At 43.3% G+C, this 24,770-nt stretch overlaps 1 protein-coding gene across 7 annotated transcripts in view; it reads left to right on the top strand.

The window, feature by feature from the left end:
* The window catches only part of Foxp1 (forkhead box P1), a 395,763-nt gene that overhangs the window by 242,193 nt on the left and 128,800 nt on the right, over window positions 1–24,770 (top strand). For all 7 annotated transcript variants that reach the window (XM_037204353.1, XM_037204351.1, XM_037204352.1 and 4 more), the window contains one exon: window positions 2,126–2,332. In XM_037204353.1, the coding sequence (XP_037060248.1) occupies window positions 2,126–2,332 (207 nt within the window). The remainder of the gene's footprint in view (window positions 1–2,125; window positions 2,333–24,770) is intronic.

The raw sequence follows: 24,770 nt of genomic DNA, 5'->3' as shown, positions 1-24,770 counted from the left end.
AGGCAGGCTCCACTAAGCTCTTTCCAATGTCTCCTGCTGATTAGTGCTTCTGTTTGTGTCCCTCTGGACCTCTTAGCCACAGACATACTACTCAGTCGTAAGAAGTGTCCTAAAAGTTCTTGTTACTGTATTACCTTAGAGCTCTGTTGAGTGAGCTTGTCTAAGAAGAAAGTCCACTTTTGCACACCCATCTTTTATAGATGTCTGCCCAGTTGCAGGAATCCCCCCACTGTTTCTCATCTCCCTGTTTGCATGAGTCTAGAACATGGGAGCCCTAGCCTTCTGACCCATCCTGGCCTCAGCATTGGCACTGTGTTCTCAGACCTGTCTACTTCACTGTCCAAGTGACCTTGCTGAGCTTCTCCGAGGAAGCCAGTACCATGGCATTCCTTTATGGTCACTTTCCAAGGCCACATTATCAGATTTTGTTTGGGGCATTGATCACATCTCTGTGTGCCTCTTCCTTGAGACACAAATAATATAAGTTGCTGCATTAAAAAACATATATTTGGAGGAAATTAAAAAGATGTTTCAGTGGTTAAGAGCAGTATCTGCAATTTCAGGGAACCCTAAGATCCGTTCCCAGTACCTACCTCATGCAGCTCACAGTCTCCTGTAACTCCAGCTCCAAGGGATCTCACACCCTCTCTGGCCTCCAGGTACCTTTTCATACATACTGCACACGCATTTGCATACACACACACTAATTTAAATTAATATTTAGAAATTATTTTTATATGATATGCAGTAGGTGTGTGTGTGTGTGTGTGTGTGTGTGAGAGAGAGAGAGAGAGAGAGAGATTGTTTTGTGAGCATCCTTTCTGACTCTACATATGTGTGCTCTTGGTTCTCATTTGAGTGGACCCAAGCAATCTGACTTTTCATGTGATTTTCTGGTGTAGTCCCCGTACACCTCAGTTTCCTATGTCTGATCCTGCTCTCATTTGCACAAAGGCGTGGTAGCCCGCTCTTAATTTTATGACAGTGAATATCTTCATATCCATGTTTCTAATACTTCTTTCTTCACTTGAACTAAAAAAAAGGGCTATCCAGTCATATGTTCAACCTTTGGAAGTCTCCTCTGTTTCCTCTGTCTTATTACTAATTCGCACCACTTCAATAACTGCTGTCTTGAAAGAAAACCTTCCCGTTTTCAAAGCTTGAAAGAGTCTTTTAGCCTAACTAGTTTGTTTTCCAGTCCATCGTGAAAAGTTTAAGGTGACCCCAGGTCACCTCTGTTAAGCTTTCCTTTTATTTTATACTTTGCCTGTCGGTCTACATAGGGCATCTGAGGCTGGACTAAACCTCTGAGGATGACCTTGAACTTCTGAGATATTTTGGAGATACCATAGCCAAAAGTTTGCATGTTGGGAAGAAGAACATCTACATATAATCAGTGTGCTAGGAACACACACACACACACACACACACACACACACACACACACACACTCAGCTGAGGATGACCTCTGTTTCTGACCCTCCTGCTTCTATCTCTTAAGTGCTAGGATTACAATGTGTGCTATTATGCCCAGTTCATGTGGTACTAGAAATTGAACCCAGGGCTAGTGAGATCATTTCAGATATACTTTTAACTGTTCTAAGCTTTCTATGGAAATTGTTCTTATGGTGTCTCATTTTCCTGTGATCCACTGCCCAGATCTTTCTCTTTATTTGGGTGCAGGTGAGATTAAAATATATAAAACTTGAGTTCCCAAGTTTCCCCAAGAAACATTCAGTGGGATACGGAATCTCCAGTAAGAGCCCTTCCTTGTCTCCTGAGCCTTACCTTTTCCTCATCCCCCAGACCGCACTCTGATATCTGTCCACACCAGATATCACATTCATACTTACAGGTGTCATGGCAGCTATTTAGTGGGAATGAAATATCTACTTAATACATAAGATGCTGTGTCAAAGGAGTCATGGGTCATTTTATCCAATCAAAGGAAATGGAGGCGCATTCTGGGACATTTTCTATGTAGACTGGCTAGAAGATTCATTGGCCATTTCCCTTGCCTGGAAATGAGCAAGTGAGGAGCAGCCCTGAAGGGTTTTTCTGGTGGTCCTCTTTGTGAGGGAATCCCCAGACATGTGATAATAAAGCCTTGCCCTTTTCCTTGCAGGCCCTGCAGGTGGCAAGGCAGCTCCTCCTTCAGCAGCAGCAGCAGCAGCAGCAGCAGCAACAGCAGCAGCAGCAACAACAGCAGCAGCAGCAGCAACAGCAACAGCAGCAGCAGCAGCAGCAACAGCAGCAGCAGCAGCAGCAGCAGCAGCAGCAAGTTAGTGGACTAAAGTCTCCCAAGAGGAATGATAAGCAACCAGCTCTTCAGGTAGTGATGCTTTTTTCAAAAAATTCCTGTCGTGCCCTTTGCCATGGCTGAGAAGCTATACAGAGGCGGATTAGCGAAACCATTGCAAACTATCTGAGGAAACCTTGTGCAAAATATGTTTTTAGTTTATGAGCTGAATTATGACATCATAAGAAAAATATCTATTTGACCTAAAGTTTTGGGGGTGTTTTGGGGGCAGGTGTTATGCCACATTTTTAATGTTGGGAGGAATTCAACTCACAATTCAACATGCTAGGGGGCTCATGCATGTATAAAGTAGCACTGATCACATCCATCCATCCAGCTTCACTAATCCCCCTTTCCAGGCCCATATAACGATTTTCCTACCTTCAGGTTAACTTCTTTCTAGTTTCTATAAATGGGAGCAAGGAGACCCTACTTACTTCTCTGAGTCTAGCTAGTTCCATCACTGATACTTCCTCCATCTCCAACCATCTTGCTGCAAACGGCAGGGAGCTGTTCTTTGTGGATGCAATGACTCCGTTATTGTTAATCCACTTCTCTGGTGATAGGCACATAAGACAGCTCCACTTCTTAGGTATCATGAGTGTGTGAATATCTTGTCAGTATGCCAATATATTATTTATTTTCTGGTGCTTTGGTAAAGCACCATGACTAAGGCAACTTCAGGATGACTAAGTTTATTTGGGCTTACCATTCCAGAGGGGTAAGAGTCCATCATGGCTGGGAGGCATGGTGGCAAGTGTCAGACTTGGCATCAGGAAGCTGAGAGCTCACGTCTTCAGCCCTGAGCATGAAGCAAAGAGAGTGTGACTGGAATGGCACGAGGCTTTGAATCTCCCAGCCAGGCCCCAGGGACATAATTCCTCCAGCAAGCCTGAACCACATAAACCTCCACAAACAGCGCCACCAACTGGGGAGCAAGGGCTCAAATGCCTGAGACTGTGGGGGACATTCCACGTTTAGACCACCACAACTGACTTCATTTCCCGTGGCTTACACCCAGGGGAGTGGTCTAGCTAAATCATGTGATGGTTCTGGTTTTAGTTTTATTGTGGATCCTCATACTATTTGAGGACCCTTCACCATACTTTTCACAGTGGCTAGATTAATTGACTTCCCCACTGACAATGTACAAAGTTCCTTATTCTGGAGACGCATTTGCTATTCATAACTAGGGGACAAGGGTGCAGAGACATTCCTGACATCTCATCGGTTTTGGACCAAGGAGGCTGTTCATCATTCCCCACTGTCCAATGCACCCTCCAAAAAGGAGTGTGCTACTTAGCAGCTCCAGATGTCTGTAGTGTCAAGAGCTTCTAGTTGGCCCCAGGAGGATGTAGTGCTTCTGATATTATACCTGGTAATGAGTATAATAGAACACATGCCCTCCTTCAGTAGATGTTTGCAGAATGTTTCTGAATCATTAATTGAAAACGGGGAACAATTTTTATGAAGTGATAACAAAAGAAGATTGTTTCAACCACTTCTCATTTCTGGCTCATCGAGGCCAAGGGGTTAATAGAGTAGAAAGAGGCGTGAGCTCATAAAATGGAATTTGGATTTGGGTCTTGGAGTAGAAAATTGCAGTAGAAATTTCAAAGAAATTTGAGTCAGGTATTTATGCCCACATTCAAAGTAGAAGATAGGCATTGGGTGCCCCTCCCCCACCAATGGAGGCTAAGGATGGGTTTCTCACTGGAAATTTTGTAACAATTTGTGATGAGCAGTGACACAATGTGTTGCTGGTCAGTGTGGGATCTATATGTGTTGACTTCTCCATGGATTAGGATAAATTGATGCCGACTTCCAAAGTGTCCTGCACAGATTGTCCTGTCCTTGGTACACCAATTCTGGTTCTCCTGCTGTGTCAGGGAAACTGTCCCTCTTCCAAAAAAAGTCCAACCTTACAGTGACAGGTTATTGGACAAATTGAACACCCGCATGAACTGTTGACAAACTCTTCCAAAGACAGCTGTTTGGTAAACTACCAGCAACTCACACCCTCTTACCCGCCGCATGGGCGCGGGTGCGGGAGCCAGTTATAATGAGGTGCCGTGCTGTGGAGGGTGGATGTCAGGTGTTGTAAGAAGGGCTTTGTTGTGCAGATGTCTTAAGAACAGCTCAGGAGGATGAAATATGACTGTGTTGACCTTTCAGCTGTGAGCTTATTTGTCAGGATTCAAATAAGTTGAAAGGATCAAACTGAACAGTTTCCGTAGTCAGTCTGGGAATTGTGTTTCAGGGGTCAGCAGAGGAGGCCACATTGCAGATTCCATAACATAGCCAATTGTTGGTACATATTAAAGTACCAGGGCATCTCCTGCAGACAGAGACGCAATTAAAATTCTAATTTATTAATGTATACAGGGAGCTGGCCCAGCCTGTCACTCAGTGATTCAAATGCCTGTCCATTCTTTGGCCTCCTTCTTGGAGCCTCTCACAGCCTTGAAAATACTAGGAGTCCTGTTGAATTTATCAGGCCTCAAAGTGCATTGGGAAGATGGCAATATAGTATTGGGAAGGTGGTATCCATAGTGTGGCTTTGGTATTAAGTTTTAAAAAATATACAAAGACACTGTCCAGTCATAGTGCTGTAGAGTTGAATACTGTTTATGATTAAAAATAAACTGGACTTGTTTTCCCTTGTACATATGCGTGTGTGTGTCTTGCATACTGAGTGTGTTACTCTGTCAAACTCCACAATTGTTTGTTTGGTTGGTTTTGAGATACTTCACAGCCTTAGATGGCTTAGAACTTGCTAGGTAGACCAGGTTGGTCTCAAACTCACAGACATCAGCTGCCCTCAGCAGTAAAGGGTGACATCACCATAGCCAGCATTCTGCCTTACCTTCTGAGCCACAATCTCTCACTGAATTTGAATCCCCTGATTCAGTTAGGTGGCTTGCCATTGAGCTCCAGGCATCTGCCTGTTTCCTCCTCCTCAGACTTGGATTACATTTGCAAATCTCTGTGCCTCATTGTCACATGGGTGCTGGGGTCTGAACTCAGCTGCTCTGCTGGAAGCCCTTTCCCAGTGACCTGTCTCTCCAGCCCCCAGTGCTTGCATTTTTAAAACATGGCATTTAGGGTAATCAGTAGAGGTTACTTAGGACTAGATATGTGAAGTAAAGTTTCAGGGGATTTCGTTTTGAGGATTCTATTTCTTCTTGACCATTAAGGATTTTGGCAACCAAGCCAAAGAGTCTGACAAATAACATGTCCTGGATTATGACTGGGGCAATGGGACAGCCACTATGATGTGCTCTACACTTCAGTCTATACAGGAAGGATGGAAGGAGAATGCCTCTCATGAAGGCTGGTCTGCTAAGATCCTGCTGAGTTTCTTAGCCATCAGGATAGAAATGGCAAGCAGAGAATTTACATTGATTTTTGAGGGCTGTTGTGCATGTGTGGGTATGTGTGTCTGCATGCATGTGTGTGAACGTGTGTGCTGTCTTTGTGTCCTGACCAGGGTCACTGGAATCCAGTAGTAAGCCTTATTAGTTTAGCTGGCCTTCTACTGACAGGAGAAATTACTAATGTCAGTTACATGGTCTATCACCTTGTTATAAAAAGATGTATGTAGACTTGGAAGGAATAACCTTGACATTGAAGTCTATCTCGGCATGCCTTGTCCTTACTGGGCGTCTCGCCTAGAGTAGGTCTGCAATAAAAAGGAAATCTCCTGCTACTCGGCAGTGTCCCTCTCTGATTTCCTTACCCTGTATAGCTCTATGCAGAGACCCATGTTGGCAGATTCCAGATCTGCATAGAGGAAGCCTTGATGGGGAAGGAGGATTTGATCTGCTGAGAACTTGAGATGGGGGTGGAAGGGGGAAAGAATCCTCAAGTCAGTCCCCAAAGATGCTGTGGCTCGTATTTTAAGCGAATCTCCCGGGTCTCCACTTCATGTTTGGCAGCACACGTCAGTTGCACGGGCTGATGAGACAAACAAAAGAAAAGGGAAAGTGAGAGGAGGCTACAAGTGGTTCCCCGATAGAAGTAGAGATCATGAACCCCAGTCAGACAGCCCCAGAGTAGACTAATTTCAACAGCAGAGAAACACGCGCAGCAGATACATGCTAAACTCTGCCCGGTGCTCGAGTTCTCGGGACACAGCCTGGTTAATTGGCGGAGAAGAAGGCACGAGCCAGGTGGATAGACCACTTTTGGGGTTCTTGACCAGTATTCCACTCATCATCTTACATTGTCTTTTTGCTTACACTGTTAATTTGCCTTGCAGATTTCTTTTATGAATGATAGAAATGGAAATTGAAAATTGGCTCCATCTTAAATTCACAATCAGAATGATCTGAATTCATTAAACTCATTCTGGTGAATGTTCTCAGAAGAGCCTCAGTGTGCTGGGTGCTGGGTGCTGGGCAGGTGCTCACAGGACCCTAAACTGTTGACACAGACCTTGCCTGCAGGACGCTCTGCAGCTATAAATGAATTAATTTGATTTTGCTCAAAAAATATTAGAGGTGGGTAAAAATAGTAGGCTGCCTTTTATAAATATTTATCTACTTCTGAAGATTGCTTCAACAAGTGGAAGAAAGGCCTAGCAGTGCAGGTGTGTTCATAACCTCCAAAGCGAGAGGCTCTGCTGGCCAGCCATTAGTTTGCAGTAGATGAGCAATTTTCATTGATCAAATTTGGGAACTTTGACTGCTGTTTCTGGGAGGCAATTCCTTTTGATTCTTTAAGCATTTTACTTGTTGGCTGGAACACATCCACTGGAAGGAAGTCAAGTAACAGAGTTTCTCCTCAGAAAGTAAGAGTCCACGCAGGTTCTGCAGCACGTGAGTCGGGACAGAAGGTGAGCCTTGTGTTTGGCTTTCAGTGGGAAGCTGACCGCTGCTCCGGGCTGGCTGTAAAGACTGTGAACTTGAAGCCAGGCATCTGATCAGTTTCCCTCCCCTGTGTGTCCCTTTTCCCTCCAAGGTTATGTGCTGTGCAAGCCCCTGACCCAAAAGCCCCCCCCCCTTTTTTTCTTTTCTGGAAGAATCAATAGTGAAACCTACCTGTGGACTAGCCCTTGGCTCAGGATTATAAGGGGTCCAGCTTTGAGGTTAAAACACAAGATTCAACAGGTATTTGGTTTAGTTAGTCATTTTTTTAAATTTGCAATTATTTAAAATACGCTGTAGGCAGCGAGTTTTTTTACTGTATTTTTTTTTATCATTGCCTTAATGCCACATAATCATTTCTGTGTCACTTAGTAGGAAATAAGTTGCTGAGAGGAAACCCTTAAAGGAAACTTCAGTTTTCTGTTGTACTAGTGAGATGGGATGGTCACGGAATACCAGCCCATAAAAAAACAATTACCTTTCTGCACTGGGCTAGGAAAGTAGGTGATTCAGGAAATTAAATTACATCCCTTATTGTTCCAAGCAAGAAATGCCTATAGCCAGCATCTCTAGTCTTTAAAACATATCAGAAAGGTCAAAACATTGGTCCCTTATAAGATGTCTCCTTCTGTATACCTTTGGAGAACACCAAGTACCTAAAAGTAAGTTTTGATAAGGAATAAAAAAATAGAAATTATTTCTAAAGTATTTTTTAAAATCTTCTAGATTATACAAACTATCAAAAATATGACTGCAGGAGCCAGAGAGGTGGCTCAGTAGATTAAAGACTATTTTTTCCCCCCATGAGCCTGGTGACTTGAGTTTGCTCCTCAAACGCCACAGTGGAAAGAAGGAAGTGACTACACAAAGTTGTCCTCTGACCTCCACACACGTTCCATAGCTAACAGACATGTATCGCTCACTGACGGACATCCAGTAATAATAATTTAAACAATATATCTGATGAGAACACTGGCCTTCCCGCCCCATGGCAAAATATCTATGCATGCAGACTTTTGCAACCAATTATCAAGGGTTTCATGTGGCTCTTTGAGGAGCCTAAGTTCATACTCCTGACTTTAGATTTTGTTTCCAATAGTCTCTTTCTGTCCTTGCTTCCAGAATGGTGACATGGTTTATGCTAGCAGAGCTTGTGTTGATGGCTTCACTTTCATTGAAATGTCATATGACCATGTGCCCAGTCTCACAAGGACAGCCCCACTCCATGACTGGGTGTGTTTATTTTATTGGTGATCTCATTGTTATGAGGATCCCACTGTGGACATTTATATATGGTCAACTTACCTTTGCACACTTGAATATTACAATGCAAATGAAATTCTAATGTTTTATACCAAACTGTGTTAGTTAGGGTGACTATTGCTGGGATGAAACACCATGACCAAAAGCAACTTGGGGAGGGAAGGGTTCATTTGGCTTACGCTTCCACGGTACTGTTCATCTTCAAAGGAAGTCAGGTAGGAACCTGGAAGCAGAAGCTGATGCAGAGGACATGGAGAGGTGCTGCTTACTGCCTTGCTCCTCATGGCTTGCTCAGCCTGCTTTCTTATGGAACCCGGGACCACCAGCCCACGGGTAGCACCATCCACCATAGACTGGGGCCCTCTCCCGTCAATCATTAAGAAAATGTCTTACAGGCCTGCATACAGCCTGACCTGAAGGAGGCGTTTTCTTAGTTGAGGATCTCTCCTCTCATATGACTTTTGCTTGTGTCAAGTTGACATAAAACCACACACCACCAAATCCTGTCTGCCTCACCACGAGCAGAGTGCGTTAGATGATGAAAGTTCAATGCTCAATGTGGGCCCGGCCCCATAGCAGTTCTGTGAGATAGGTGGCTGTTATCCTGGAGAAGGAAAACTGAAACTCTAAGAGGTTATGGGAGTTGCCACCGAACACCTAGACAGGAATAGAACACTGATGGGCAGCCGGACTTCAGAGAGCCACAGGCCATCAGTGTGCTACCAGAAGCTAATAGCTGCCCCCCCTCCATGTGTGTTTTCTTGGCCCCCTCCGAATGTCATGGTTTCCATAAATAAGCAAACGTTTTCCATATTGCAAACAAAAAGCCAAACGAATAAGAACTAATTCTACTGTAAGTAACTGACTTCAGTGGGGTGGGGGCTTAGATCTGCGTAATTTCCTAATTGCAGCTCTATTTGCATATCTTTGTGTGTATATATACTTGCATGTGTATCTGTGTGTGCCTGTATGTGTTTGTATGTGTGTGTGAGCATCAGGACAGTGAGCAGCAATGAAGAAGAATGATTCTTTTTCCTCAAGGCTGATTGCTCCTCTGTGCTTACGTGTGTTGGAACATGGAATACTGTGTTATAATCACTGAACAGGCTAGGAGGTGGAGAGGGACAAGGGAAAAAACATACTTGACTGGTCAAAAATGTGTAAATTGCTGACAAAATGACACATGTAATTAAGAGTGTTCCTACCATTTTACCTTGTGGTTTCCACCTCCAGTGTTGAAAAAGAGAGTGACTCCCACCTCGCTAATTACCATTATCACTGAAATGCTGGGGTTGGAGTCATTAGTTCCATGTGCATTTAATTAGAGGCAGGCTGAAATTGGATTTAACTTATTACTTTTTCATGGATCACTTTCTTGTCATCACTTCAAATTGGATTGCAGCCCCAGGTAACTAATTATGAGAGCCACAGGATCAAGAGTGAAAAAAAAAGGTAATTAGGAATAACACTGTTGGACCCTTGCTGGTCATCTACTTGTGCTTCAGGAAAGGGGGTGTGGGGAACAAAAGAAACAAGCATAGTTCGCAGTAGTACAGGTTGGGGAGTTAGAGTCCTGTGCAGTTGCTAAGCATCATGGGAGTGTGTCACCACCCATAGTGACTTCTGTGATACACAACTGAGTTGAAGATGTTGACTCCATGTGACTCCACAATCAGGGTATTTCATACCTAGATTAAACTTGTGAAAACAACAGACTGGGTGGAGGTCTGAGGCTTCTCCACCACTGTGTCATCCAAGGTCCTCATGTCTGTGATGACATCAAAGCCATCGAGACGCCTGCACACCAGAGCACAGAGTATTTTCAGTCCAGGGAGCTAGGATTTAATGAACGTATTAATGTTCCAGAACCATCATTCATATCTGACTGGAGGATATGTCAGTCGACATTACAGTAAGGTTTAGAGTTTCCATATTTGGAGTTTCTGTCAAAGATTCCTGCAGCCTCCACCGTTCAGGTCATTTCCTCTGCTTCTGGTTGCTCCCCTCCGTACCCACATCGCCCAAATTCTGCAGAGGCTTCCTGAGGTTCTCTCTTTCCACCCTCATTGAAAATACTTTAAATTATATCGTTTCCATGTGTTGAACAGAACTCAGAACTACAAGCAATCAATTTTATAGACATTGTCGGAAGAAATCTTGATGACAATTAGAGGATGTGAAAGGATTGGATTTTAAAATCTCAAGTACTAAGAAGTGGAGATGGTATGTGTTCGTGTGTGTGTGTGTGTGTGTGTGTGTGTGTGTGTATGTGTGTGTGTTTTGTTACATTTGAAGTTCCGTGAGTCAAATTTTCCCAAGGAGTGGTTCTTCTTAAGTAGACCAGAAGGGCTGGAGAGATGGCTCAGTGGTTAAGAGAATGGGTTGTTCTTCCAGAGGATACAGGTTCAGTCTCCAGCACCCTCATAGTGTTTAACAATCATCTGTAACTCCCATTCCAGGGGACCCAGAGCCCTCCTCTGGCCTCCGTGGGCTTTGTGTGCATGTGGTACACAGACATACACGCAAGATAAAATGCCCCCACAGATAAAGATAAGTACGTTTTTTATAAAAAGAAGAAGAAAGAAAAGAAATAGACCAAATATGAGTCCACTATGTGAGGACTCAGTGAGGATCTCCTTATGAAATCCAACAGGGAGAAAAACACTTGGTTCCCTATTAAAATGACTCACCGAGCAGCCGGCTAGAGTGCCTTTATGTTGTTTAAAATCTGTTTTAATGTTCTGCTAATGTAAGCAAATAATGGTGATTCAGTGGTGAGTGACTTTCCCACCCCAGTGAGCCATGCTTACTCTGGAGTGTCACTCAGGATGAGCCTTCCAACCTCACCTCCATACCCCCTCATCAGAGGTCACCACGTTAGTGTTACTTCCAAAGTGATAAAACACCCTTCCCGGAATTACTCGTCTCTTTCCTGTATAATCCTTCTAAGCAAACTGGCAAGACCCAAAATAGTAATCATCAAGTCTAATGCAGAAAATTAAGGCCTTTCGGTTGGTGTTGTTGGAACATCTTAAGTTGATTTAGGATTTTTGTACACAGTATTCGTCTGTGGTTGAAAGGGGGCATGCTGAGGTCAAGTGATGTAGTGTTTTCCATTTTTCCATATGAGCCTCTCAGTGTGTGATAAAAGCGAACTCCTTTATTTTGTAAGTCTGCAAGAATTTCTGATGAAGTGCAGAGGTCAGTGACGTTCCCTGTCAGTTTGAACAGCCAGTATTTAACTACTGGTTTTTCCTCATTTCTCTCTCTCCCTCCTTCTTTCCCTCCTCCCATGTGTGTGTGTGTGTGTGTGTGTGTGTGTGTGTGTGAGAGAGAGAGAGAGAGAGAGAGAGAGAGAGAGAGAGAGAGAGAGAGAGAGACTTTTCTTTCCTGCTCCCCACTTCCCCCTACACTGTACCACTTTTCTGACACATGCCCAGTGAGGTCCTCCAATCTGAAACTCATTAACGCACAGCCTTGGACCCTGTCCAGTGGTTAGAAAATTTCCTGAAGCCTAGAATAACAGCATTCGGTGCAGCACCATAGACTAGAAGTGACAATGGGGGTAGTCGTGTTCCCCTGGCACCCTGCCTGGTCAGGAGAGCCAGCTGACCTCAAAACATAACGAGGCAGAGGTCACCCACGTGGCATGGGCACACAAACTTTGATCCTCACAAGAGGCTCTTCTGAGATCATGAGCATGGCCGCCCTTCTCCCCTTAGCCAGTCATTTCAGATGGGCTCCCAGTCTCGCCAGCACGAGCTGTAAGAACATGAAAGCAATTAGAGAGCATGAAGCCCAGATCATATTTTTCACTTCTGAAAGTAGTGGATGTAATCCTTCCTTCATGCATGCATTCATGCTTTTCAAACTCTATTGACTTGAAAGTCACTCTGTCGAGATCCTGTGATCAAGACACCACCTTGCCCTGACCTCAGAAGAGTTATGCTGTGGGTCAGGTTCAGTTAAGCTAGGTTTTCAGACAGACATCTGTCCAGAAAGATAACCATAATGATAATAAACACCAAAGAGTTATGTAGGACTTTCTAGCAGGCAGCTACTCTAGATCAGTCCTCTGGGAGTTTTATCACCATCTCCATTGTATACACTTGTACGTGTATATGTGCACATGGAGACCAGAGATCTGTGTTGGGATAGCTTCCTCTGTCACTTTCCACCTTATTTCATTTATTTATTTTTATTTACATGTACGTGTGTGTCTGTGTGAGTGTATGTCACATGTGTGAGGATGCTGAGAGACAGCATCAGATTCCCTGGTACCTTGATATGTCTGCTGGGAACTGAAGAGCCCTAGAAGGGCAGTGAGTGTTCTGAATCAGTGAGTCATCTCTCTCACCCCACCCCCCCACTTTATTTGCTGAGACAGAGTCTCTAGGTGAACCTGGAGCTTACTGATTAGGCTGGACTGACTGGCCAGCAAGCCTCAGGGATCCTCTTGTCTATTGCCTTCCTGGTTAAGGAGGTCCAGGAGCTCCACACTGCCCAAGTTTTACACAGGTTCTTAGGACCTGAACTCAGGTCCTCATGCCAGTATAACAGACCCTTGACTAGTCCATCTCCGCAGTGCCCCCTCTTCCCATCTCACAATGAGGAAAGTATCGAAGAACAGTGGTCTTGCCAGAGGCCATGATCCTGTCATATGACCCATCCGGGACTCCCGCCCACATCATCTGGCAATACAATCTGCATCGTTTTGAAGCAGCCTTGAGATTCTCCTAGGCGTAGCATGCAGGCACAGTGAAGGGAACAGAATGGGCGTTGCTGATGCCCAGTGCTCCTCACTAACCACCAGACCACATGGTCTCCTAATTTGGACATGTGTTTATGGGCATGTCTGAAAAATAGTGGCTGTAATTGAAATATGCACTTTCTAAAGGGAAATGACGCTTGGGAACGAGAAGAAAGCCGGGTATTACTCAAAGCCTGCAGACCACTCTGTAAGTAATTGTCTAAAGGCAGCCGTTGAAATTGAGAAGCAGTTTGGAAAATGTACAGTTTGGGAAATGTGTGTTTCGATGTAATTACGGTAGTTGTGAGCTGATGTCATGCCTAGTAACTGTTTTTGTATTGCCTACGCCTTTGTTACCGAGTTGTGATATCATGAGCAAACTATTATAAACATACCATGGATATAGCATGCTTGTGTAACAAAAGATCGGGAACTTTTATTAAGTTTGTTTTGCTTGTCATATTGTAAAAATTTATTATGTGTACTGTGTATATTAGAAACAGATTTGGGTAATTCTGTCTAAATGAAGTCATCCCGGCTATTTCCAGACTGTCTGTTTTTGGTTGTGAATAATTTTCATACATCAGATGGTTGTCATATTTAGTTGCTCTCAAGATTTTAAAGAGAACATATCCCATTTTGAACTTTTGCTAGACTTCAGTCTCCTTGCTATTGGGATTGTTTGAGTTTGAAATTATTGCCCAGTAAATTACGGAGACCAACCACTCATTGTTTTTGAAGGGTCTGGGTTGCTGCCTTCTATTCATAGCTTGCCTCCCCCTCATCAAAAGAACAGATTTTTAACTACTTAAGTAGTAGAGTTTTAAAGCCGCCAGGACTCCGCTGGGCAAAGGGCGCCAGCCCTTGTCCTTTTTCGTTACAGCCTAGTCAATTACTCTGGTAAATATTCAGGCGGACAGAGCCCAACATTTATTGGGATTCCTGGGAAATGTGGATTTTAAATGGGTCGTCCAAAACCTTTGGGTGGCTCTGTACCTTCCCAGCCACTCTCTTCTACATCCTACGGCTGCTGAACACTTAGAACCAGAATATTCCAGAATCTCCCGTGGACACGTCAGCGTTTGTGTTGTTTGTGTGTTGTTTGTTTGAATCCCCCCCCCCTTTTCTCTCCCTACCTTCCGAATCTGGCTTTTCTCCTAAGTTGGACTGCTGCTAAGTTCTGACCTTGCCTCCCTTCTTAGCACTCCAGGTTACTTTGGCTAACTTGGGTTTGGGGACGGGGTTGGCTTCTTTTAAACTTCAAACTGGAGTGTCTGGACTTGGTGCTGTTTTTCTTTCTTTCCAGTTTTCTTCTAGAATCCATTCTCCTATGTTCGATTCCTGTGTCCCTTACAGCGTGTGCCTCTCTCTCCTCAGACATGTGTGAATGACCCCCAGCCCATGGACGCTGCTCTTGGTGGCTCCAGGGTGCTCATAGCAGCTGGTCTCCAGGCAGATGGCTCTGTCTCTGGCTGTGTTAGTCAGCCGAGCTGGTGTCGTCCTCCACTCACCACCTTCTCATGCTCTCGGCGTTTGCCATCACAACTGCCACCTTTCCTTCCGCTGATGTCATTCATTCCTGCCTCTGTGTTCCCCGCCGTCACTCCGTTCTGGGGCCAGTTGTTCAGATCCACATGCATGGATTTAGGAAGGGCTTCGCATCCTTCTTGCACCATAGCCCCAAACCCGAGGCACCTTCTCCCCTTTGTAGGTATTTCATATTCCACACATCGCTCTAAACTTTTCTGTAGACACTGTTTCCACTGCCCTTCAGAACTTCGGTGGTGCCCCTTATCAGTCAGACCAAGTCCAAATTCTGCCTTCCCATAGCTCTGCACTAAAGCAGGAGCCTTGATAAGATGGCTATAGCCTTGCTGGGAAGAATGGGAGAGACACAGAAATTTAGAAATATATATATACATATATTGAGACAGGGTCTCTCTGTGTATTCCTGGCTGTCCTGGATCTCACTATGTAGACCAGGCTGGACTTGAACTTAGAGATCCACCTGCCTCTGCTTCCCCAGTGCTGGGATTAAAGGCATGCACCACCACCAGGCTCATACTTGTTTTTACAAAGAGGTAAAATAAGCACAGTCCTCATGATAACTTTTGAAAGTCCAAGGAATCTAGAACTGCAGTGATCACCTGCCCTGCTACCTGCTGTTTAGAATAAATAAGCTTGGTGATTAAATTATGTTTAACATTTCAAAAGAATACCTTTGTCTCCTTTTTTCAGAAAGAGACTGTGTGCCCCATGACTTGAGCATGGCTCCGTTTCTCCCCTTTCTTTGTGCACTGCCCTGTGTCTCAAGTTTCCTCTTCATTACTTAATCTGTGGATGCTGTGTAGTGGGTTTCTTCTGGATGTAGGACACACAGGCTGCACATTCCCTGTATGCTCATGAATAGCCACTTCTTGGACCTAAGGAAACCATTCTCAGTAAGACAGCAGTAAAATTATGTCTGGTGTGTTTCCTATTCAATAACACAAATGGATTGTTAGTCTAGAAACAAAATAATAGTAAGACACATAGAATTATACAGAGCAGAGAAATTCTCTTCTACTCATCGGTTTCAGAGTGTGTGTGTGTGTGTGTGTGTGTGTGTGTGTGTGTGTGTGTGTGTGTGTGTACCAGTGCTGTTTAAGGGATTGTGGGTCCAGATTAGACTCGGTAATTGACTACCCATGTCTGCCCAGGGGACCAATGTTAGAAGCAGTGCTCTGTTTACCAGGATTGACTGGCAACTGAAAACATACCAAAGTGGAAAAGTACTTGAAATTTTTTTTTCCTGAGAAGCTTAAACTATTCCTTGATAGTTTTGAAAATCCTGCCTCAAATTAAATATATACTTTGTATATTTCCCCAATATCTTTCCAGGATACTGGGTAAATTCCATTTGTCTCCAGCACTGTTATCTTTTTATTGTCAGATCTAAGGTATGCTTTGTCCTTTAACTGCATTAACTGCACAGAATGGCGTTTTGGAAATTCACATGTCCAAATAAATATGGAAGGGAGGCGGCTGAATCATGCTACTATTAATAGTGTGACTCCTGGTGTCAGGCTGACAAGTCAAGTCCTGGTAGCATGTTATTGCTGTGTGGCCCCAGGAAAGTTACTTATCCTCTCTTTATTTCCATTTTTCCCATCTAGAGAATATGGCTGGTTACCCTGCCTACCTAAAGGTAATTTCGAAGGCTAAGTGATGAATGCCTAAAAGTGGCTGGCACTAGGCTTGAGAAACAGTAAGTTCTCAGAAGAGAGCACTCTTCTCATAATTGTGTTTTAAAGAGAAAACAGCTCCTTGCAAGACTCCAAGGTTCACATTTCAGTTTGCGTGTTGTTGACCACCACCCAGATGTTTGAGTGGTTGACTGGGGACAGTCTTTGCCGTCCACTGACAAGTCAGTATATCTGATGGACATCTTACCTCTCATCTGAGAATCAAAATGACCATAGCTCCTATGCCCAGGTCGTGTTAATATCTGCTGAGCTAATGTTTTTAGATCGCTTGGACAGAAAGGAAACAGATACTCAGTATAGGTGAGCGGCCATCTTTGTTCCTGGTGTGTTTTAGTTTGAGTTGTAACTGCCCATCTACCAAAAGCTCCTGTTTTAAAGACTGATAACGCTCTTGGAGATATTGTGACGGTTAAGAGTAAGTAGGTAATTAGGGACATACTCTTGAAGGCAGTATTGGGACACCCCTACTTTCTCCTGGCATCTCTTGGTGAGTGACTTTCCCTGGCCACAGGTTTCCACCATGTTGAGGCACCTCACCACAGCCCTTAAAGCAACCCCACCAACCTTGGGAACCTAGAGGCATAATCAACCTTTATTCTTTGTGAGTTGAGTCTTCTAGGTATTTCATCAATACTGAATGACAAGCAATTCCTGTTACCTTCCCTATTGTGATGGACTAGTTCATCCAGTATGTTATATTATCCATAAATGAGCATCATACTGTTCTGAAAGGTCCATCCTGGTGTCCCTTCTCTTATGAACTAATGCTAGATAGTCTCCTAGTCACTCCTGACCATGCCTATAACAAGTTGGACAATCTGTTCAAGCTTCCTGTGTGTGTGTGTGAGCGTGAGCATGTGGAAGCCAGAGATCAACCTTGGGAGTCTTTCTTTGGGTGAAGATACTTGTCTTTCACTGGCCTAGAACTCAGCAAATAGTCCAAGCTGACTCACCAGTGAACCACAAAGATCTGCCTGGCTCTGCCTCCCTGGTATAAGCCATCACACATGGCTTTTTTTTTTTTTTTTTTTTTTTTTAAATATTGATTCAGGAGATGAAGCTCAGGTCCTCATGCTTGTATAGCAAGCCGTTGACCAACTGAGCCATCTCCACAGCCTTTAAGAGTTTCTTTCATGAATGAGTTACTAAATGAGAAAGTGTTGAGTCAGTGAATGAGTGAGTGAATGGATGAGTGGTGAGTAAGTGAATGAGCAAATGAATGCTTGAAATATATAAGCTAAAAGAAAGGTAAATTGACAAACTGCTTCTGATAATAAGGCTGCATACTAGTCTCAGGTTCTTAATCCTCCAGCAACATTTCAAGATTATAAACATCATTAAAAGACTCTAAAGGCAGTCCTCCCCGAATCAGACTTCAAATGCCTTCAAATACATGTTGGGTAGGGAGTAAAAACTAAGGGAGCTTCCTCACTGAAGGTAGGCTGCCCTAATGCCCTCTGCCTGCTTTTATAAATTTGCTAATCTATTTAGGTATAATAATGGCAGAGAACTTTAATTCACAAGCATAGAAAAATTAAAGGAGACTAAAGGCAAAATATGGAAATGCATTTGGTGTCAAGATTAGGTTCAATGAAGCATAGCGAAGATGGGAAAGATTATTAAATATACGTGGAGGGAGGATGGAAAATACACCTAAATCTCTCATTTTGAAAGGAATTGGTTTACTTGACTATTTGGAATAGTATCACACTCAGGAAAATCTAAGACAAATGCAAGCAAAACAGAATTTAATTGAGCTATTATTTTGCAGACTTTGGCTTAGTTTCAGACAGTCTAATCAAATTGTGCTTTGCTCAAATAACTAATGTTAAATGCAGCCTACCAACAGATGTTTAAAGAGAACCTAATTGGAAAATCTACATCCTGGATTTAGTCTGTCTCGCTGGAAAGAAAATAGCTTCCAATTTATGTCTTTGAGGACGACACTCAGTGGCAGGGGTCACTGAAAAGACAATGTTTTCTTCAAGGAGGATTGGTGCTCGGGTGGAATTATTTTGAAGCGTCAAGGATGGCACTTTAGAAATTCAATTTCTTGGAAATTCTCCAGCTCAATGCCATGTAGAAGCCTCCAGAGAAATCTCCTTTATCATATGACATCACCGGGGTCCTATTACGCCCCTGGATTGTGTCAGGGGTTTGTGTGCTAAAATTTCTACTGAGCCCTTTCCCAGTTCTGTAAGGCACACACTGATTGATGGCGTTTCAAGGTGCAGTCAGCGGGGCTAGGTGATGAAGCTGACCTTACCTCTCGTCTCAGTTTCAAGTTTGTATAGATAAACTCTTATACCTGCCATATTGCTTGGAATGTCTTATGATCTCTGCAAAAATAGAATTTGGTCTGAGAGTAACTCCTTTCTTTCTTTAGACCGGGGTCAGCCATCTTTCTCTTTATAAAGGACCAGATAGTGAATATTTTTGGCTTTGTGGGCCATACTGTCTCTATGGCAACTACTCACTGTGCTGTTGTCATGTTAAAACAGGCACAGACAATGCAGAAATGAATGAACATGGCTGTGTTCCAGCACACTTGTGGGCACTGAAGTTTGAATTTCAAATTTTCATGTCGTGGAATACTCCACTTTTGTATGTGTTCCCCCCGCCCCCAATTGTTTTAACAATATAAAAGCAACTATTAGCTCCAAGGCCATACAAATACAAGTAGTTGACCATATTTGGACTATTATTCACTGACCATTCCTTTAGACAACCTAAAGCAGAGCTACTAAAGACAGAAGTCCAGCCGGCATCACCCAGTTCCATGCATTAGTAAGTTTTCTCAATGTAACCAAATAACTAGCAAGAAGCAATTCAAGGGACGAAGGGCTTATTTGGGCTCCCAACTCCAGGGACTAGAGTCTGTCATGGCAGGAAAAGCAGGAAAGCAGAGAAAGCTTGTGGCCACTGGCCACATGTATAGAGAGATGACCACTGGTGTTCAGCATGCTGCTGCTTTTTATTCATGCCCAGTATGCCAGCCCACAAATGGTACCCACTTACCATACCTACCCTATTAGGATGTGTTTTACCACCTCATTTAACACCGTCTAGAAAATCTTAGATAGACCCAGAGGTTTGTCTCCCCAGTGATTCTAGACACTGTTAAGTTGGCCATAATTAATCATTACAGCCTATAACTACTATAGAGTGGGGACCATGATGCATGGAGGAGAAAACATCTTGCCCCCACCTGCTCAGGGGTGCTGTCAGCCCCCACATTCCCTGCTTTCTGTCTTCTAAACTGTGTACACACCGCAGTTGGTACAGTTGTGGTTGTAGCAATTCTCTCATCCTTTGAGTTGTAGGGAAATGACCTTGGATGACGGGGCGACTAATAGCCCATACCACATACTAAAAATCCAGACGAAATCACTCTGTCAGGACTCTCATCTGTCATAATAGCTTCATAATGTACCTGACTTTATGACAATGAAAGAATCCAGTGCCCTCTGCCAGAAAATGCCTTCCTGTATAAACCCAGGATGGCAGAGGTGGGAATGGCTCCCCCTTGAGTTGGTGAGGTGCCATTGCCTCACCGTAAGCGGTGTCTTGAAGTGCCTGGTCATGCGCCTGTGGAATTTCCCTCCATTGTTTGCATTTTGAAACCAAGCATGTCTGATTTCAACAAAGTATCTTCCCTCCAGGTCTCAGTTTCATGTCTGCAGATGACTAGTCAGTGGTGCTCAGTTCTGGGAGGACAACAGATTAGATAGTTACCACCCCCCAGTACCTCTTAAAGTCACAGGACACTGAGCTGTGTCTCCTGGGAGAAAATCTTGAGAAGTTTTTCAGTACATAGCAGGAAGCTCAGTGTACCATATAAGAGTTTGGGTAGCACGTCTCTGCCCCCTACATTAACCTTGGCATTCATCTAAGAAGCTCTGGAAGTGACGCATAAGGAGAGTACTTGGAGTCATGTTAGAGCAGTCACGTTGGGATATACATAATATAATGCATCTCTTCCTTTCTATACCCTCATGCATTTCTGCTTTGGAGTCAGTCTCTATATACCATAGTTTTATGATGTGTATCCTTTTTTTTTTTTTTTTAATTATTCCTAACCTTACCAAGTCGAGAACTACTGTGTCTTGATAACAGTCACTTAGCTGATTTTCTGCCTGAGTTTTTTGATACTTTTCAGGTAAGTGTTGAGACTGGCCCACATATCAGTGTCACACCTGGCTGCTAGTGTAAGGCGTATGTCAAGTTTGTCCAGGACTGTTCTTCTGCCGGTGTTCCATAAACAAACACTTGCTCTGCTCATTGTGCAAAATGCAGAAAGGAAAAAGCACAAAACAGCACCGTGGAGTCAGGAAGACATACTGGGGCCCAGACTTCTGTGTCTGCCACGTTAGTGTAGGTCAACCCTGTCCCATATGTTTGTTTCTAATGCAAGCTTCTTTAGTCTTCCACTTTGGTTTTGCAGTTTTTGAACTGAGCAGATGCAAGTAATATCACTGTACAGTGCTGTATCCTATGAGATTCCTGGCATTGTTTAGGACAATGGTTCCTTAAGGTATCACAGGCTGTGTGATGCCTAAATACCCACTGTCTAACAGCAAGCAGCTAATCTTTTCCTTGCATTTTTCTAGCCACATAGTTTTCCAATAGGAATTCTACAAAAGAGAGAGATTATGTGATATTATATACACATACACATATGTATATATATGCAGGACCATACATATATATGTATATATACACTTATTGATAGCAGGTCAAACATCTCAGAGACAATTTAGAGAGCTGTAATTTTGAAAAAATGCACAGGTGAACTTGAAAATAAATAGTTCAAGCTGGGCATGGTGGCACATGCCCTTAATTCCAGCATTCCAGAGGCAGAGGCAGGCAGATCTCTGTGAGTTCCAGGTCAGCCTGGTCTACAGAGTGAGTTCCAGGACAGCCAAGGCTCTGTTACACAGAGAAACCCTGTCTCGAACCATCACTCCTACCCCTGCCCCCCTCAAAACAATATGTTGTTCACTGTCTGCACAGCACTATTTAGGATCCTGGCTTGCAGAGTGTATTCCACCATTTTTCGCACAGTGTCATTTCCAACTCAATATATTAATACTTAATTGGAAAGAGTACAGTGCATCTGCAGAGGAAAGGTGTGATTAAGGCCTTGCTGAAACTCTTACGTCGATTAGGATTTTGGCTGATAGGAGTCTGGACCAAGCTGTTTTAATTAAAGGACCCTAATACCCGCAAAGGCTTCCTAGTGCACCCTCCACCTTGTCTACCCTGGTATGGGTTCCTGATGGGTCCTGGATCTACTAGACTCTAAAGCTCTCATATTCCTCACCTTCCTTGCTGATGGGCTAGCCTCTGCTAATATCCTCATATCCCAACAGCTGTGTGACCTGAAACTTTATAAGAAACCTTTCAGAGGACAGATCTTTAGAACGGGCATTGGTAGGCAAACCCGTGGGCCAATCCTGGGCCTTCTTCCCTTTGATAGGCCTGACAAGCCAGTCAAGTTGTTACTTTTTTTTTTTTTTTTTTTTTGGTTTTTCGAGACAGGGTTTCTCTGTGTAGCTTTGCGCCTCTCCTGGAACTCACTTGGCAGCCCAGGCTGGCCTCGAACTCACAGAGATCCACCTGGCTCTGCCTCCCAAGTGCTGGGATTAAAGGCGTGCGCCACCACCGCCCGGCTTTTTTTTTTTTTTTTTGGAAGTTGTTACTTTTTTAAAGGTCGGGGAAATCGAGAGAAGAGTAACAGTTCCTGGAAAGTAAAACTATTGGAGACTGAGATTTCCCTGCCCACAAGTAAGTTTGTTGGAATATTTCCTCTGAACTCAGTTGTTCACTGCCATAGCTGTTTTGGTTTTGGTTCTTGGTTTTTTTATTTGTTTGTTTGTTTTGTTTTTGTTTATGCTTTTTAGCAAAATTGAGTGGTCTCAACACAAGAGTTCAGTCTTGGGTACATCTTTGAGAAAAGGGATATAGGTAAACCAGAAACTTACTAGATTTATAAAGAAAAACACATTTAAAAAAATTAAACCATTTTTTAAACCTAACTTGGGAAAAGATGTGACAGAGTCAGGAAGCCATGGTAGATGGATTATGTTTTGGGGATCAAGAACACAGCATTTTTTTTTTTCCGTGAGAAGATTATTGACCCTGGTCTCATTTGATTCTGATTAATATAGTGATTGATCATCAAGATTTAGGATTCTATTTATTATTAAAATTTGGTACAAATCTAACCTCCGAAGGCTGAGAATGTAACTCAGCTTAGTGCTACAGCAGTTGCTTAGCCTGCTTGAGACCCTGGGTTCTATCCCAACACCACACACACACACACACACACACACACACTTGTTATAGAAGGTATAAGTATAAGGATTCTTTCAGAGAAAAAAGCCCCTGGAAGTAATCAGGAGAATAGAGCAGTGGATTAGTGGTTCCCTCACTCACCCATCTCTCCTTTTGCCTGCTCACACCATCCCTTCCTGTTAGGATCCTGCCCTCACTCCCACACATGCACAGCTTGGGGTCTTGCATCTTACATCATCAGGGGGCACTTACCAAGTAGTTACTACATACTGCAACCACTCAGTCCAGATCTTGGTATTTTGACATCCTCATGTAAGGGTTGAACTGAGCAGAAACAATTACAATACAATGTCATAAATGCTCTAATGGATGTTAGCATAGAGAGTTGTGGAAAAACACGCAAACAAAGTGCTTAAAATGTAGCTAACACAAAGGCTGAACTAAAATGTAAATTTTTATTCTACCTTATTTTTAAAATAGTTTAAAAGATTTATTTTTATTTTATATGTATGTGTTTTGCCTCATGTATGTATGTGTACCATGTGCATGCCTGGTATCCATGGAGACCAGATGAGGGTGTTAGATCTTCTGGCACTGGAGTTTATGCATGGTTGTGAGCCTCTGTGTGGATGCTGGGAACCAAACCACAGTCCTTTGCAAGTATTCTTTACCACAAAGAACCATTTTTTCCAGCCACGTTTTCCTTTACGTTTTAATAACCACATGTGGCTGACAGCTACTGTTTTGGGACAATACAGATAGAGAACACTTCCATGATTGTAGAAAGCTCTATGGGACAGTGCTATTCTTGAAATTTTTTTTTCCCCTTTTAAAACAATGTGATAATTAAGTCCTTCTGCCGAAAGATGTGATGGAGAAGTCTCCTTCGGGGGAATTGAACCTAGGGCCTCACATGTGCTAGACAAATGCTGAGACACTTCCAGCCTGAAGTGTTCTCTTCTGATGTGGCTTCGCTTCTCCACGCATCTCTGAACTGCCCCTGTCTCTCTCCTTCCCACGTGCGTTTCTCTTACTCCTCGTTCACTGCATTGTTCTCATCACAGACAGTATTTCTGGAAGCCCTGAGAACATCTACTACCTCCATTTTCTCCCCACGGGCTCAGATTTTCCCTCTAAATAAGAAAAACTTGAAAGCTGTGGAAACTAAGCCAAACCCCTTCCTCCACAGTGAACCACAAGGACCCTTTGAAAAACTGACAATTATTTTTATTTGTGCAGATTTAAGATGGAAATAAGAAGTTCAAAAGAAAATTTGAAAAGTGTCTCTCTGACTAAGAAAAAACTCTTTAAAGCCTTGCCTCCCATCCGAGGGCAGCCTCCTCCCACTCGGAAGAGGACCACAGGCTTCGCTGTCCACCCATGCTACACTGCAGGTCCTCAGAGAGACTGGTCCCTGTCCTGTCCCCCGTGCCCACCCCCACCACCTGCCTGAGTCCTTTTGCTTTTCCTTCTAAGTATTCATAGCTATGTATCTTATATCTGTTCCCCGCAGAGGAAGGGTTACTGATCTTTTACTATTGGTAATCAAATTGATAATTTTATTTCCATTTAAAAAAAGATTTGCAGTTAATAACTTATGGTTAGTTTACATTTCTTTTAGTAATAATATCCATATAGCCATGGCACTAAGTTCGTTGGTTGAATATGTTGACTGACCAGGAAAAAACTTGGGGGAAGTTTTTCTCTTCGATTTGGGGTTCTGATGAGGCGGTGACATTTACTCCAAATTTCTCGAGTCAGATCTACCTAAATTCAGGAGTTGTTACTTACCAAGCCATGGGACCCTGTCTAAGTGAGCTCATTTTTTTTGAGATTCTTTAAGGTAGATTAAGCCTACCCATCACATTACATTGCAGGGTTAATCCAGACTAATCACACACACACACACATACACACACATACACACAAACATGGACGCATGCACATGCACAAACGCAAGCATGTAACCCTCAAAATGTCACCTTCTTATGCACCTGATACTCTGGGAATCATTATGATGTTAATTGTGGGTGAGATATTTCATCAAG

Source organism: Peromyscus leucopus, chromosome 3 (assembly GCF_004664715.2).
Source record: "Peromyscus leucopus breed LL Stock chromosome 3, UCI_PerLeu_2.1, whole genome shotgun sequence".
In the NCBI taxonomy this organism is placed as follows: domain Eukaryota; kingdom Metazoa; phylum Chordata; class Mammalia; order Rodentia; family Cricetidae; genus Peromyscus; species Peromyscus leucopus.
Note: the sequence above shows the minus strand (reverse complement) of the source record. Positions and strands in the feature narration are given on the sequence as shown.